The 15021-nt window shown below is 33.5% G+C and overlaps 1 protein-coding gene across 7 annotated transcripts; it reads left to right on the top strand.

Annotated features, from left to right (window-relative positions):
• The first annotated feature begins 171 nt into the window (after positions 1–171).
• Positions 172–13204, top strand: LOC140664259 (probable Rho GTPase-activating protein CG5521). 7 transcript variants are annotated; one of them, XM_072889239.1, is made up of 30 exons: positions 172–311; positions 1694–1804; positions 2060–2077; positions 2345–2516; positions 2608–2965; positions 3061–3338; positions 3409–3703; positions 3795–4165; positions 4239–4461; positions 4536–4743; positions 4839–4970; positions 5402–5614; positions 6148–6338; positions 6429–6527; positions 6612–6896; positions 6979–7104; positions 7214–7381; positions 7747–7803; positions 8121–8231; positions 8332–8490; positions 8567–8746; positions 8829–9192; positions 9303–9451; positions 9543–9718; positions 9880–10339; positions 10427–10713; positions 10804–10940; positions 11284–11409; positions 11885–11905; positions 12357–13204. In XM_072889239.1, the coding sequence occupies exons 1-30, from the start codon at positions 206–208 to the stop codon at positions 12515–12517; spliced, it is 5742 nt and encodes a 1913-aa protein (XP_072745340.1). In that variant the 5' UTR covers positions 172–205; the 3' UTR covers positions 12518–13204. The 7 variants fall into 7 exon arrangements, with proteins under 7 accessions (XP_072745340.1, XP_072745338.1, XP_072745339.1 ...); XM_072889237.1 differs by having other exon boundaries at positions 5384–5614; XM_072889238.1 differs by lacking the exon at positions 2060–2077 and having other exon boundaries at positions 5384–5614.
• The last annotated feature ends 1817 nt before the right edge of the window (positions 13205–15021 follow it).

Raw genomic sequence — 15021 nt, 5'->3', positions numbered from 1 at the left:
ACATCTGATCGGAGGTGTGTGTGCGAAATTCGACGCCGATTTGACGTGATAAAGGTTGAGCCATGGATAGCGCGTCGCGTTGCTGGCATGATGATCGCGCGTTAGTTAATTAATTGGCATCGGTATCGATGTGGACCATTCCCTGGGCGCCGTCGTGTCGATGGTTGTTGCTGTCCTCGCGGCCGCCGGCGACTCGCATTGAACCATGTTCAGCAAGAAACTTCATGTGGACGTCAAGAAGTCGACGCTCAAGATCCAGGATGTAAAGAAGGACAGCGCGACGCGATTCAAACACCTTAAGATCGTGCTAGGTGAGGAGGCTAATCTCTCCAAAGCTTTACTCCAAGTCGCGAGTAATCGGCGACTGGTCGGTGAGAGAGCATCTTGAGAGAGGACAGTTGTGTGATGTGCAAGAGCTGACCTTTAGTTGTTAGCTTACCTCCCACACGCTTGTTGATGACTCCTTAAAGTGGAATCTAACGAGGTTTCCCGTGCGAGGAAATGTTAATATTTGTTTGGCTTTGTATCTTATACTCTCTTGACAAGTGACACTTCTCACTTGTTGTATGTTTACCTGAATCTGGGAAACAACATTACTTTTCTTTTTGTTACTAAGAGAGAAATGTAGTTTGTTTATTAGTATAATTGATCTAATTTTAAAAAACTAAAAGGCAATGTGATAAAAAATTTTTACTTACATTTATTGCAATAAAAAATATTTATATTGTTAAAGTACTTAAATTAATTATTGAGTAACATCAATACAAAGATTTTAAAATTATATATTGTTTATGAGTCTCTTTTTCTTTCTTTTTAAATGCAAAAGTATCATTACAATATATATATATATATATATATATATATATATATATATATAATCTTCATACTCAATGTCAAATTTTAAAAAATATATGTTTTATACATCTTTTAAAATATAATTTATATAATATTTAATAATTTTGAAAACAAAACAAAAAATAAGTATATATTTATATTCAGATTTTTGCAAGAGAATATGTCTTACAACATATTTGCTTGTTGCATGTCCTAGTTAAAAGGATTTTAATCCAGTTCGGAGTTTGTGGTTTCTCAATATTATGAAAGATAGCTAATATCTAATCACCAAACCGCATGACCACATTAACCAACCTATATGGCCTCCATCTCGAGCTAAAGTTACATTATTATTACAAGTTTTATGTATCTTTATGTTCAGAATTATATAAACTAAAGTTGTATGTATACTTCTCTTCATTCCATTTCTTGACTGCTGATAGAAATTGCTTATAATGTTAAATGTTTTGTGTGTCTCTTATAGGTATTGAAGATATTTTAGTCTCTGTCATAAAAAAATATTTCTATTGTATTATCTATTGTATTTTTGTTTTTATTATTCTACTTATGTTTGAAATGTTACAATATGTAATTATGCCACACCTCTGTTCTTCTTATAATGTACAAATAAGGAAAAAGAAAAGAAACTGCTATATATAAGTACAAGTATTCAAAACCAGTTATGACGTAATAGAATTTCCACTTATAACTCTATATAAGATTTATCCATTTTAAGAGAGAGAAATCTTTCCAATTTTATTTCTATTTGATTAATGTAGATTATGTCTCTAAATATTACATAATATGTTATACAAGAAATATGCATGTGTACTAATATATGTGTATTTTTATATTGAAGAAAATGTGGACACTGATGAGGCAAAGGGCTTTTTTGAGGGTAACTTCAGCCATGTGTATTTCATCTTGTACGATTGCTTTGTATCTGCTGAAGCAAATCTTCGACAACGTGGTAAGTTAAAGATAAAACTGATACTAAAATGAAATACTAAATAAAAAGCTATCTCTTACTGCTACATAACCATATGAAAAGTTTCATACTAAAGTATATATTGCATAATTATGTTATATATAACTGTACATATTAACTATATAACATACACCTCACTGCTTTTAAAATTGTAATAATTTTTTTGATTAATCATGCAATACTCACACATTATTACTTTATTATCATCTCTTTCATTTCTTTTCATTCTGCTGCCAGAGCTTTCCTTCCATATTGGTAAGTCCTTTATTATATTACTCTAGCTTAAGAGATTTTATTACATTCAATTATTTCTTTCATATATAACTTAGAATTATAATTATAATTTATAATTATTTCTTTTAATTTATAATTTTCTTTGATTACGAATTATACAATTATCAACAAATTTGTGCAATAACATTCTCATATTAATTGTTGTATTTATATGGAAGTGGCTATAGAAATATCCGTTTTATACAATATACTTGAAAAGATAAAAAACAGTCTATTTTTTCTTTATAGTGCATAAGGCACACAGAGAGGAGTTAGAACAAGTATTGCAGCTTCTGGAAAAAGTTTTAACTCTTCTTCCCGAGCTGCTCAATAGACGATGGCAATGTCATAGTTTAGCACGGATTCTGCAGAAGCTCTTGCATCCTGGTAACAGTTGGAAACTTCGTAGACAAGCCATAAGGTATATAGCAAATAAGGTTTCTCAAAGCATATTACATATATTTATTTAAAATACAATATATTTATATATGTAACATGATTAATGTTTTTAGGTACTTTATTTTATGGTATCAAGCCCTTGGCGAAAATGCACCCGAACATATACATCAGATGTTCGCCAGCTTGGTGCCTGGATTTCCACCGCATCAAGCGTCCCCTTATAAATGTGATCGTAAAACAGAAGGCAAGAAAGAAAAACTCGTGAAAGCAGCTAATTCCGAAGAGAAAGACAAGAAAGAATTCTATGATACACAACTTGGACAGAGTACTTTTCACGACAATGGACCAAATCAATGTCCTATCAGCCAAGTTGACGGCGGACCTGTCTTACCACCGCAAAGTGGAGAAAAGCCGCTCGACAATGAAACTGTCAGGTTTTTGGAAGCGTTGCTCGAATTTATGGTCACTCAAGTATGTATAATTTACTTTGTCGCTCGTTTTGTTATTCTTCAGAAATATTTTGCTAAAAATGATTTATTACTTAATTATTCGTTTATTAATTACAGGTAGTGAAAATAGAATGGCGGGATAAATCTACGCGTCAATACAAAACTTTTCAATTTTTATTAGAACGTTTCAAAGCAACGTATCTTCGTCACATTTGTCCAGAATTTGACGACAACTTTTCACTTTATAAACCTAATCTAGAATTACCTACAATGCGAAAACCGACGAATCAAAATCAGAATAACTACATGCTCTGTAAAGTCGCTGTAATCAAATGGATCGCAAGCTTCACACATGTTGCTAGAAAAGATGGACTTTTTGCACATCTTTCACAAAGGTAATTTATTACAATATATTATATGTCTGTGCATAACTTTAATTCTTATCGAAATCGCTGTTTTTTGTAGTACAACACCAAATGAAGAAAATGCCGAGTCAGAATTACGCCGCGTGTCTGTTACTCAAAATTCTACGGACTCGAACTTATTGTCACCCGAATCAACTATGTCCCAACAAGATAGTCAAAGTCAAGAAGACAGTACCGTTTCAGCGATCATGTTAGTCAGAGAGGTTTTGTATGGAAATAGAGATAATGTAAATTTTGTACACGAATTATACAGACAGGCGTTTCTTCTGGATTTTAATCATGCCGGAGCTATAAGAAAAGCTATTGCCGTTTATAAAGATTGGGTTCAAATGAATGTGAGTTCTGTGAATACTTTCTAAAATTATATATCTCGTGTATAAATATGTTTGTGTATATAAATTATTTTATTTTGACATACTTTTGTAGGAAATTCCTCCATTTATGTTGGAACCATTGGACGGTCATAAGGATCGGGAGTCGGAAGAGAGTCAGAGAAAGGATGCCAATGAAACAGAAAAGAGTCCTTCTGAAAGTTATCGACAAACGAGATTAAGAAATGACTCTTATCTTGGCGCTATACATCGGGAGAATTTATTCATTAGAGCAGGCTTGCAGAATGTTTTACAAATTTTCATCACTCAAGCGTCAAATGTATTTTTCTTAGAAAATTCTGGACCTAATGCGTCTCCAACATTACTCGAGGAACAAACGGACAGTTGTAAGAGAGTCTTAAATGTATATCGATACGTTGTTATGCACTCCAGACTAGAACCAGCAACTTGGGAACAGTTACTTAGGTATATTCGCGATTTATTCTCTTTCGCGATTTAAATTTATTCACGATGATTAATTTCAATTTCTTGATTCTAGAGTGTTACTGCAAATTACATCGCTCGTACTGAGCGAGAAATCGTCTCGTCGCAAACATCAAGAAACTATTGGCGGGAAGCTTGCTCCTGCGATATTCCAGACTTTAATCGTTACATGGATCAAGGCTAACTTAAACGTGGTTATTTCTACCCAATTATGGGACCAGTTTCTAGAAGTGTTAACATCGTTAACACAATGGGAAGAGTTAATTCGAGAGTGGGCGGTAAGTGACGAATCTATCGCGAATTCCGACTCATGCTTGTAAAATAATGTTTTTTCTTTTATACATTCATATAGAAAACTCTGGACACACTGACAAGAGTGTTGGCACGACATGTGTACAACTTGGATTTGAACGATCTACCTTTGGACAGACTCAGCGAACAAAAATCAAAAAAGCGACGCGGAGTCGGAAGTCGCGCGGCATCGACGGGAAGTGTACAACCACCTCGAAAAGATAGCGTCGATCAAGAGAACAATGCCGTACCGAAAGAAAGCGTCACAGGTGTAGAAGATATATTATACATACATATACCGTTATTTTATCTCATCGCGCAAGATGAAAAACAATAACCAAAGGTCTCTCTTGACTTTTATCAGATCATCCGCTGCGCGATATGAGGAAAGTGCGACCGCTACCGCGCAGCGCAAGTGACAACAATTTATACAGCGGCAAGACTCGTACAAAATTGCACAGACAACGCACACATACGATACACAGCGCCATTCCTGGTAAGTAGAAAGAAACGCGGTTAACATAGTTTTTGGTTTTTATTTTTCGGAATTATATTTCTCTTTGCCCTCTGTGTTGCTGTGTGACTGTGCGCAGTTTATTTATAACCGTGTCCCTTTCTTTCTTTCGCTTTGACGCTGACCGTGCCGAGTTAAAAATAACTTGCTCTGGTACTATAAGACAGACGGACTCAGCAGATAGACGAAACAGTAATCTCGCATCGTTCTTTCTCATAGATCTATCACATTTGTAACTGAGCGCCCATTGTCGTCGCTTGTTCTAATATTCAATTGTGACATGCCGTTCATAAAATTGATTTTACCTAAACAATTTTTACCGTACATTCGAGTACATCTCCGCAGTGTTTGTCCTACTCTTGTTGATTAAGTACGAACAATTTCCACACGTGCAGTACTCCCCCTATCGATAGAACAAGATATGGCGCGGTTACTGTCAAGCAGCTCGTCGTCGGCTATCGGTCGGAAGATGCTACCCAGCAGACGTGCCAAATCTTTGGATAGCATTGTTATAGTCGATAGCGAACCACCGTCTCCACGATGCCCATCACCGACACCCAGCAGTGGCGTTGACAGCAACAAAGATAGCCCCATACAGATAGAAAATATTGATGGTAGTAGTATTGGTATGTATGGTCTATCATTGTATATAATATTTATACAAAACGAATGTTTACAAGTTTGTTTTTGTTTTATAAAGTGTTTCGACATTTCCAAAAAATTGTTATTATCTTTGTTTTACATTAATAACCACTTTATAACATCTCATATTAATACCAAATTTTTTTTATTAACAATACATTATGCTTTGATGTCCACTCATGCAGTCAAGAAATTCTGCAACCAGAATTCTGAATGACACTGAAGCATCATTAAAATATTTTTTTAATGAAGCTTCTGCTTTTCGAATATTATATGGTTTTTTGCTTCATGGGTTTATATTTTATTTAAATTAAGTATGTTGAGCTTATAACTATTTTTTTTATTGCACAACATTAGAAAATATAAAGCTTAATTGTACGTAATTTCATAATTTCTATAAATAATGAATTATCAATTTAATATTATATTTGATTAAATTAAAATTTTGTACAACTGAAATTTTGATAGACTTATTATATGTATACATATCTTTCTAATAGATATTATTATTTCACAGATACAAACGATGCATCTGAGAGGAGATCAGTTATGGCGGGTGGAGGAGTACGTGGATGGTTACCAGATGTGGCTGTCGTTTTATGGCGACGTATGCTATCTGCACTGGGGGATGTCAATAACATTCAAGATCCTGTTTTGCATGGTCAAGTGATGGATTATCTTGTGCAACTCACACAAACATTGATTAAGGTAAGAGAAAACAAAGATAACTCTACCTACTTCAAAATATTAAGTAATATTAAAATAATTACATTTTATTTATCTGACTCTTCTATTTAGATACGTTTAAATCAAGGAGTGTCCGGAGATAATCAAGCAACACCTCCAGCGCCAGAATTGATTCCTCCTTTGACAGTTATTGCACCTTGGTGTTTTAAGGTATATATAGATGTAAAGCACAAGCTATAGTACATATATACATTAATCGGTACTCTTCGATATTTACCTACGTATTCTTTGCAGGCGATTCAACTTCCTGAGAAATACGAAAGTGGCAAATTGGCTGCATATCGTCTCATATGCCTCTTAACTGTGCAGCCATTGGATATCAGTCTGCCGAAACAGCATCTTACGCTCTTCTATCGTGCCGTTCACAGTGGAATCGCTAGTAATGACGATAAAGTACTGCACGTACTCGTGAAATACACAGGACCCAGATTATTTAGTTTAAACCTACCTGGATCGAGTCTCTTAATTCTGGATTACATACATGCAGCTAATGTGATACTTAACAGTCAAGACATCGAGGTATTAAACTTTGATTTAATATTTTCTCTTTTAATTAAAAATAATCTAACATTTATGCTTTTACATGTATTATTTTTTTTAGGCACCAAGGACAGAAGCTGTTTCTATTATCGGCTCGTTGTTATCCTTACCTGCTGCAACTGTCAAATTACCCATGTTACAACCGAACGGACCTGACATTGTAACTATGACGTGTCCAGAAGTAAAAGTAATATTATTTTGCAAAATTATATTGTGCATTTAATTTAATAACATAAGTGATTGCTTGTCAGGAATGATAGATTTTTGTAATTTTATGTCTATTTTGGATTTTGTAGGAGCATATTGTAACGATACTTTTGCGAAGTTGTCGACGAGAACCTACCGGGATTGCGAGATGCCTGGCCCTATCGAGTATTGCGATGTTCGCATATAAAGAACTGTCTTACAAAACGCAACATCCAAGAGTTCCAGAGGCTGTCACAGTTCTTCTCCTTGCACTAAGAGTAAGTTGCAGATTTTTCCACGTTAAATTATAAATCTTTATTAGATGTCTTTGTGAAAGACGATTATACAAAATCACAAGAGTAGTTAAAAGTGCACTAATTTTAACAGAAATGCCTGTAGAACTTTGAATATAGAGCATGATGTAGAAAATTATTCAGTTTTAATTGTTTGACAGTCTGCATTTGGAATATTGTCTCGAATTAAACAATAATATGTTAGATGCACTGCTGCTATCTATATAAATGTATATGTTTTAAGAATAAGATCTATTTAACATTTTTGAGTTAAAAATTAAAAGCAGGTGTGTTACGATAGTAGTAGTAAGGTGAAAGCGAATATCTCCTTCATTGAATATCATTGACAGCAAATGCAAGGAACGGAGCGTCGCAGAGCTGGTTTCTGTTTTCCTCTAATGGATCAGGTAGTCTTATCTTTTTTTCTCAATGTAGCTATATCGGCCATTTATCATGTGATGTTGACAGTTTTGGACCTGTATATCTTATGAAGATATCATTGATTTTGCATGGCCTATCGCTATGTGTGCGTCTGAAATAATAAAACTGTTTTCAGTCTGCAATGGTATCCTTTTATCTTGACATTCTGTATACCTGCTAGTGAGCGAACTCTTTACATGTTACTAACTCGATGTTAATGAATTATACAAAGTATACAAAACATAATTTCTATTTGTCAAGAATTGATCGAAATTTAATGACAATATTTATCTTCTGTCTTCAGGCTTCGCACGTCACAGTTACGCAGGTTGCCTGTGATTCTCTGTTACTTCTCTGCGATAAAGCTGATGTGTTGCTAGAATTGTATCCTAATGTGCCATCTAAGATAATACAGGTGATTATTATTAATTACAATATTAAGTTAATACACTTTGCATTAAGAAAAATTTATTTGACTAGAAGAGTAATGAGAGATTTTATTGTTTGATATCTAGATCTTGTCGGATACACTTGGGCGGATGACAACACGAGAAAGACGTGGACCACTGACAATATCGATGCTATTTTGTTTGGGCGAATGGGCTATGCACTTAGGACCGACAGTATTACTACAGGTGTTCCAAGGAAAACCTCTTCTGATGACCTTATTTACAGTTAGTATATCACGCCTTTTTATATAAATTATTTTGTCCAGTTTCTACATCGTGTTTAATTTTACATTATGTATAGGTGTTAAACAACATAGTGCAAAATAAAATTGGAAAGGAATTTATGAAAACCACTAAGAATAATCCAGAAGACGACGATGATTTTGATCCTAACATTACATTGGATAATTTGGTCAACGTACCCTCCTCGAAATCGCCTCACAAAGGAAATATTCAGTCTGTGCAATTGGCAGCAAAAATGGTAAACTTTGTAGTCTGCCAGTCTTATGTCTACATAAGTATATATGCTTGTATAATTTACACGATACTTTATACACATACAGGTAATGATGCATTTAATCAATCACCTGGGACACTTTCCAATGGGTATCGGAGCAGCACGTCTCTCATCTTTGGTCGTCGAACTGGACGACGTTCCTGGAATCGACGGGGACGAGCTGTCCTCTGCCATTTTTCAAGCGCCTAATATACAGCTCTTGATGCTCTCTAATTCGATCATAATGTCTCTGGTAGAGTTGGCGGCACTGGATGCACCCGGTGGAGGAGTCACAGCCGGTTTGACTACGGCGCCTTCCTTGGTTAGAGTCTTGTTGCGCGATCTCGCTGGAAAAGCTTCCTGGGACAGTTCGATCTTGTACAGCCAGCCTTTTGTCGAAGACGATCTACCGTTGCCATTTGCGAAGCCTGGTAAATTAATAATAATTAATTTATAAATTTATATGAATTGATACAACTTTTGATAAATAAAACAAAAAAAGACAAATTATATAATACCGTCTCTTTATGATTAATTTCAGTTGATTGGAACGCGAAATTACATATGGATGATTTGAACAGCGTTATCACACCTCACAATTGTACACCTAGACATACAATACGACATCGTGAACCTCACATATTGCCGACTTTTGCGAACGCTGCGAGTGATATGGACAACTTGGATGATGTGAGTTACAATAAAGTTAACTCTTATAATTTACGATAATTTTTATTAAATATGTTTATAATGTAATAAATATGTATTTTTATATTCTTAGCTTCTTCAGTACATAGGACACACTAGTCCAGAAGTTTTGACTAACCCAGAGATCGCTCTCAATGCGCCAGCTAATCCACCTCAGGGACATTATCTCGAAAGCGAGACTATTGCGACGATTCTGAATCAAAGAAATGCAGAGCAAGAACACGTGAATAATTGGAGTCAACACATCAGGTTGCGTGTTCTGTTACCATCTCTGCTTTACGCAGAAGAATTATATTAACGATTGATAACAATTGAAGCATTTTTGTAACACTTTAAATTATATTTTCATATTTTGTATTTTATTATTAGCTTTATATTTAATTTTGATACATTACAAATTTCAATTTCAGTATGAGTGCATCGGTAGTTAGTCCGCCGTCGTGCCGCCCACCTCCGGCACCGTTTCACCACTGCCGCCTTCTGTTCTCGCATCTAGGCCTGTCTGGTTGGGAACTGCGCAAAAGATTGCATTTGCTGGCGAAAAATGAGAAACTCGTACGGGAACTCCGAAATCTTGACAGCCAACGGTCCAGAGAAACGCACAAGATAGCGGTGATTTATGTCAGTCAAGGTCAGGAAGATAAGAACTCCATACTAAGCAACGTCACTGCCAGTAAGGAGTATGAGAGCTTTATCGCGAGACTCGCTTGGGAAGTTGAACTGGAATCGCACACGGGTTTCCTCGGCGGTCTGGTGCCTGGGAAAGCATCCGGTGTTACCGCGCCATATTATGCTACATCGTTTACCGAAGTTCTCTTTCATGTTGCTACGAGAATGCCGTCGGATAGTCCCGAGAGTTTATTGCAAAAGGTATAACTCCTGACAATGTCTATGTAAGAAACATTTATTCAATAATATACATATTTCCAGAATATTGATTTAATATTTTGATTTCAGACGCGGCATCTTGGTAATGATGAAATCCACATAGTCTGGTCGGAACACTGGCGAGACTATCGTAGAGACATCATACCCACAGAGTTCTGCGATGTTTTGATTGTTATTTATCCGCTGCAAAATAAGCTGTATCGAATACAGATCTCGCGAAAATCGGAAATTCCGTTTTTTGGACCTTTATTCGATGAGTGTGTCGTGGAGGATAAGGTATTACCAGGTTTAGTGAGAACAACCGCATTAGCCGCGAGTAGAGCTAAACGGTCTACGCTTACATTATATCAAAATTAGTAAGTGACCTGTTTATAAGTTGAATATTACAAAAGAGAGAAAAAAAGAGTAGATTATTGAATTGAATATTATTTAAATGTAAACTTTAGTTACGAGGAAAGAGCACGGTCCATCGATACAGTTATGAGAAATCATAAAGAACCTACAACGTTCGAGGAGTTTGCGGCTAACGTTTACTCGCCGGTGCAACCGCCGAGCCCGTTCAGCGGAACTTCTTCTGTCTCTGGTACGTAAATTTTAGTGCACATAGTTTAATTTACACAATTGAACTTTTACATTGCTTTTTCTCTTTGCATTTGCCTCTTAACTATGCATATAGAATGAAAATGCGCATGATTAAAACATTTTCATTTTGTGTACATGCCACTAGAATCGCAAAAGTTCGATTGTATTAATTTTATAAATTTTATTAGAATTTTTAGTAGTTTTAATTTCTGTTTTCTTTATTCACTTTTCCACATCGATGCGCAGAAACATATATATATCTCTTTAGAATTTCGAATATATATCACTAGAATATAACTTATTATCTTTATTACAATCTTTATTTATCAATATTACACTATCAGGCTCTACAACAAGCGTGCAATCCATAGCATCGTCAAACCTCGCGGCAGCGCTTATTGATTCGCACCAGGGACGTTCCGGTTTGCGCAGCACTTCGACAGCGAGCAGTGACAATCGTGCGAATAGAGGTGACTAATTCAGTCCACTAACCCCCATCCACCTTGTAACACCATTGGACAAGGTAGTATTATTAGTTTATTTTATTATTTTCGTGCTGTTTTTTTCACAGCGTTTTATCTGACATTCGTATCCTACGTCTCTATCTATTTGTTAAGTATACGTTATAATTGTCTCGTTATGATTCAGACAGTGATATTTACAAACATCTGCTGCAAGTAAATGTTTGGAAGTAAATATATCTTGTAAAATGATATTATCACACACGTTTTTTATTTATTTATTTATTTTTTTTTCATAATCCTGATTCCAACTTTTACATTATATGCTTTGTTATACATGTGTGTGTGTGTGTACAATAATAATAACAGTAAATAGAATTGCAAGATTTAATCTGCCGGATATTACGCGTAATGAAATATAAAAATTTCAATCAATTCTTTTTTTAACATTTCTATGTCTCTCAATTAACTCTTTGTTTGGCAGTGTTGCAAAATATATTCAGAGGTAATCTTTCTAATCTATGAACATTCAAGATAGCATGTTTAAGGACCGATTTTTCTAACATCGATTAATTTTAATCTCGGTTCAAATTATATATTTGTCTATTTCTTTTGAACTTATTTGAAAGAGACGAAAATATAGTTTAAACCGAGGTTAAAGTTAACCGACGTTAAAAAAATGGGCCCTATATTCCTTTTTTATGTTTATATGTGTTTTTATATGCCGTGTTTTAAACATTGCTTTGGAAAAAAGCATATACGAAATAATGATGCGATAGCGCTGACTACTCTTTTTTTTTTTTTTATTTAATTGCACGCTTAATTGTTCTAATAATATATCCGCCTAATATCTCACAAACAGCTACTTTCAAAATATAATTTTGTGTATTTTTGCTTCTTGATTGATAGTTTATGTAAAGTTATAACTAATGAATGATTTTTGTATTTGTTTCCAGTTTCCGATGGAAGCAGAGTGTGGTTTAGCAATGACACCCCCGAGAGCACTACGCTTCACGGAATTTCCCCGAGACCCGTAAAAAAGATGTCCTTTAAAACTGGACCAAAGCAGAGAGCTAACACGCAGTCTACTCCACCGGATAGCCCGAGATACAAATAAAAGGTTTTTTCATTACTATCGGTAAAATTGTACTCAAGTTGCGCAACTGATTTTCAGTGAACTCACCGAGCATTGCACTTTAAAGGAACTTATCGGGTAAAAGTTAAAATAACAAATAATTATACGATAGGGTATTCCACTGTTAGTATTTCACGCGATTATATATGTATATATATAATCAACAATGCCTGGCAATTTGATAACTTTTGCCACTTAATTATATATTTTATTCATAGTGGAGATTAAATATCCGATTAGCGTTTTCTGTTTTCCGTCCTTAGGTTTAATTTTTATATTAAATGTACAGATCGTTGTTTATTTGTTGCAACGTGAATATTAATTTATTGGAAAGTAAATATATGATAAATTTATTAAATCATAGATATATAATTAAGTATACTTTTCATAGAGACTTATCGATGTCGAGAGACAGCTATTATATATTGTATAGCACTCTTTCTTAAAATTGATTTATCCTACTTCGATATAGCTTCAATAGCTAGAGGTTATTCTCTGTCTGAGGAAAGGGGATGGGGTGTATCTAAAATGTGTCTATCTTAAAGTAAAAATAAGCATAGAAATACTAACATTGTCAGAATGCTCTGCGATACTGCTATATGGCCTTGTAACTATCTTATTTATCACAGAATACACATAGAGCAACTATTTTATTATTAATTGGCAAGAGATAAATGCGGGAGGACTTACGATTAAATGTTATTCGCGATAAAGCTTGTTAACTTTTACATTATAATTACTTGGAACTAATGTAAATTTGATAATTGCTTTAGCCTGATTTGAAGCAAAACACATTAATCTCTATCATATTCGATAAATAGCCAGGTTTTTTCTTTTTTTTTCTCTCATAAAAACACTTAAAAAAGTTAATACATTCCATGCACGTATATCATCTTGTTTTTAATTTACATTGTAATTTGTATTATATAAAGTTCATTTATATATATATATATACACAATCTATATATAAATGAATTTCTGTGAGAACCATTCCATTTTCGAACGTTATATTTATAATTCGATGAATGCACCTAATTTTTATATGTTTTATAATGTGTCAATGTAGAATCTCTTTCATTTTATTCGATAACATGAAGAGATTGTAATCGCCGAATCATTTTATTTCCATACCAAAGTCAAAGGTGCTTGATATTTTATAATATGAGCGAATTAAATATTTCGTATGGTGATATGAAACTGAAAATATAATTACAACAAATCTCCAGCCGAGATATAAGAGAGAAGAGTAAATTTGAAATTAAAAGTAATTTATTCCATTTATTGAATATAAGCAATAGCTATTTACTTTACACGAATCACATCTTCTCTATCTCTCTTTCTCATGCAGTGATAATAATCAAAGTATTAATATTATCTATTACTACTAACGAACGGCAGACTACAATACGGGATTATATTGTGGTAACGATCGACGCGGTATTTGAGATGAGATTTTTCTAGAGGTATACACTTCGCGATGGTAAACTCTGTGTATAATTAGAATTTTTTGACTATTTTGAAGACTATTTCATGAAACACATTCAAAAGTGTAGGTATTAGCAACGAAGAGGTAGTTAATAATTACTGATGCGCAGATCATGGCCAAAGCAGCATTATTTTTTCACTAATTTATAATAAGATAGAACAGAGAAACTGTGTGTATGTATTTGTATATAAATTGTTAAGCGTTAAAATGGTTCCAAAGTCGTTTAAAATTATTCCAAATGTATGTCATGTTATATTGCTACATCATTATATAATATATTTAATTAAACACACACACACACACATACACACACATACATACACAATATACCTAAAATTCATTTAATATTATTACATACATACATATGTATGTGTATATATATATATATATATATATATATATATATACATACATATATATATGCTTTTATTAATTGTATTTATATACATATATTGTACTTAATTAAATATCTTAATTAGTATTGCTATCGTTATTGTGCTATTAACTTTTTAAAATGAATTGTAATATTAGAACATTTTCTTATATTACGTTTAATTTTGGCAGATAAAAAAATTAGTGAATGAATAAGAATATTGAACAAATGTAAAAAGATTTCTTTGTTAAAAGACGAACTGAAATAATCTTTTTTTTTTTTTTTTTTTTTTTTTTTAAGAGGGATATACATTATATATATAAAATAATATATATATAATATATATATATTTAAAAAGAAAAAAAGCCTAAAAGGAGAATATAGCAATGCCCCTTTATTGTTTCTTGTACAAGAATAAAGTTATACTCTATATCTATCTATATGTAAAGATATTGTGCAAATGTTACATATATTGATATTTGTGTGGAATAACATTTAATGATCTTATAGAGAGCATTTCTCCATTTGCAGAGAAATTAATTATTTCCCAGAGTTAAAAATAAGGCATATATAAAATGTCTTACAATGATTCTATATTAATATAAAACAGAAGAGAGAATTGATACT

Source organism: Anoplolepis gracilipes, chromosome 3 (genome assembly GCF_047496725.1).
Source record: "Anoplolepis gracilipes chromosome 3, ASM4749672v1, whole genome shotgun sequence".
In the NCBI taxonomy this organism is placed as follows: Eukaryota; Metazoa; Arthropoda; class Insecta; order Hymenoptera; family Formicidae; genus Anoplolepis; species Anoplolepis gracilipes.
The sequence above is the reverse complement of the archived record's forward strand: the minus strand, read 5'-3'. Positions and strand labels throughout refer to the sequence as shown.

Coding starts and splice junctions, on each gene's coding strand:
- LOC140664259 (XM_072889237.1), top strand. CDS start 206: ATGTTCAGCAAGAAACTTCATGTGGACGTCAAGAAGTCGACGCTCAAG. Junction 3,339..3,408: donor TTTGCACATCTTTCACAAAG/GTAATTTATTAC, acceptor TGTTTTTTGTAG/TACAACACCAAATGAAGAAA. Junction 10,714..10,803: donor CTTACATTATATCAAAATTA/GTAAGTGACCTG, acceptor TGTAAACTTTAG/TTACGAGGAAAGAGCACGGT.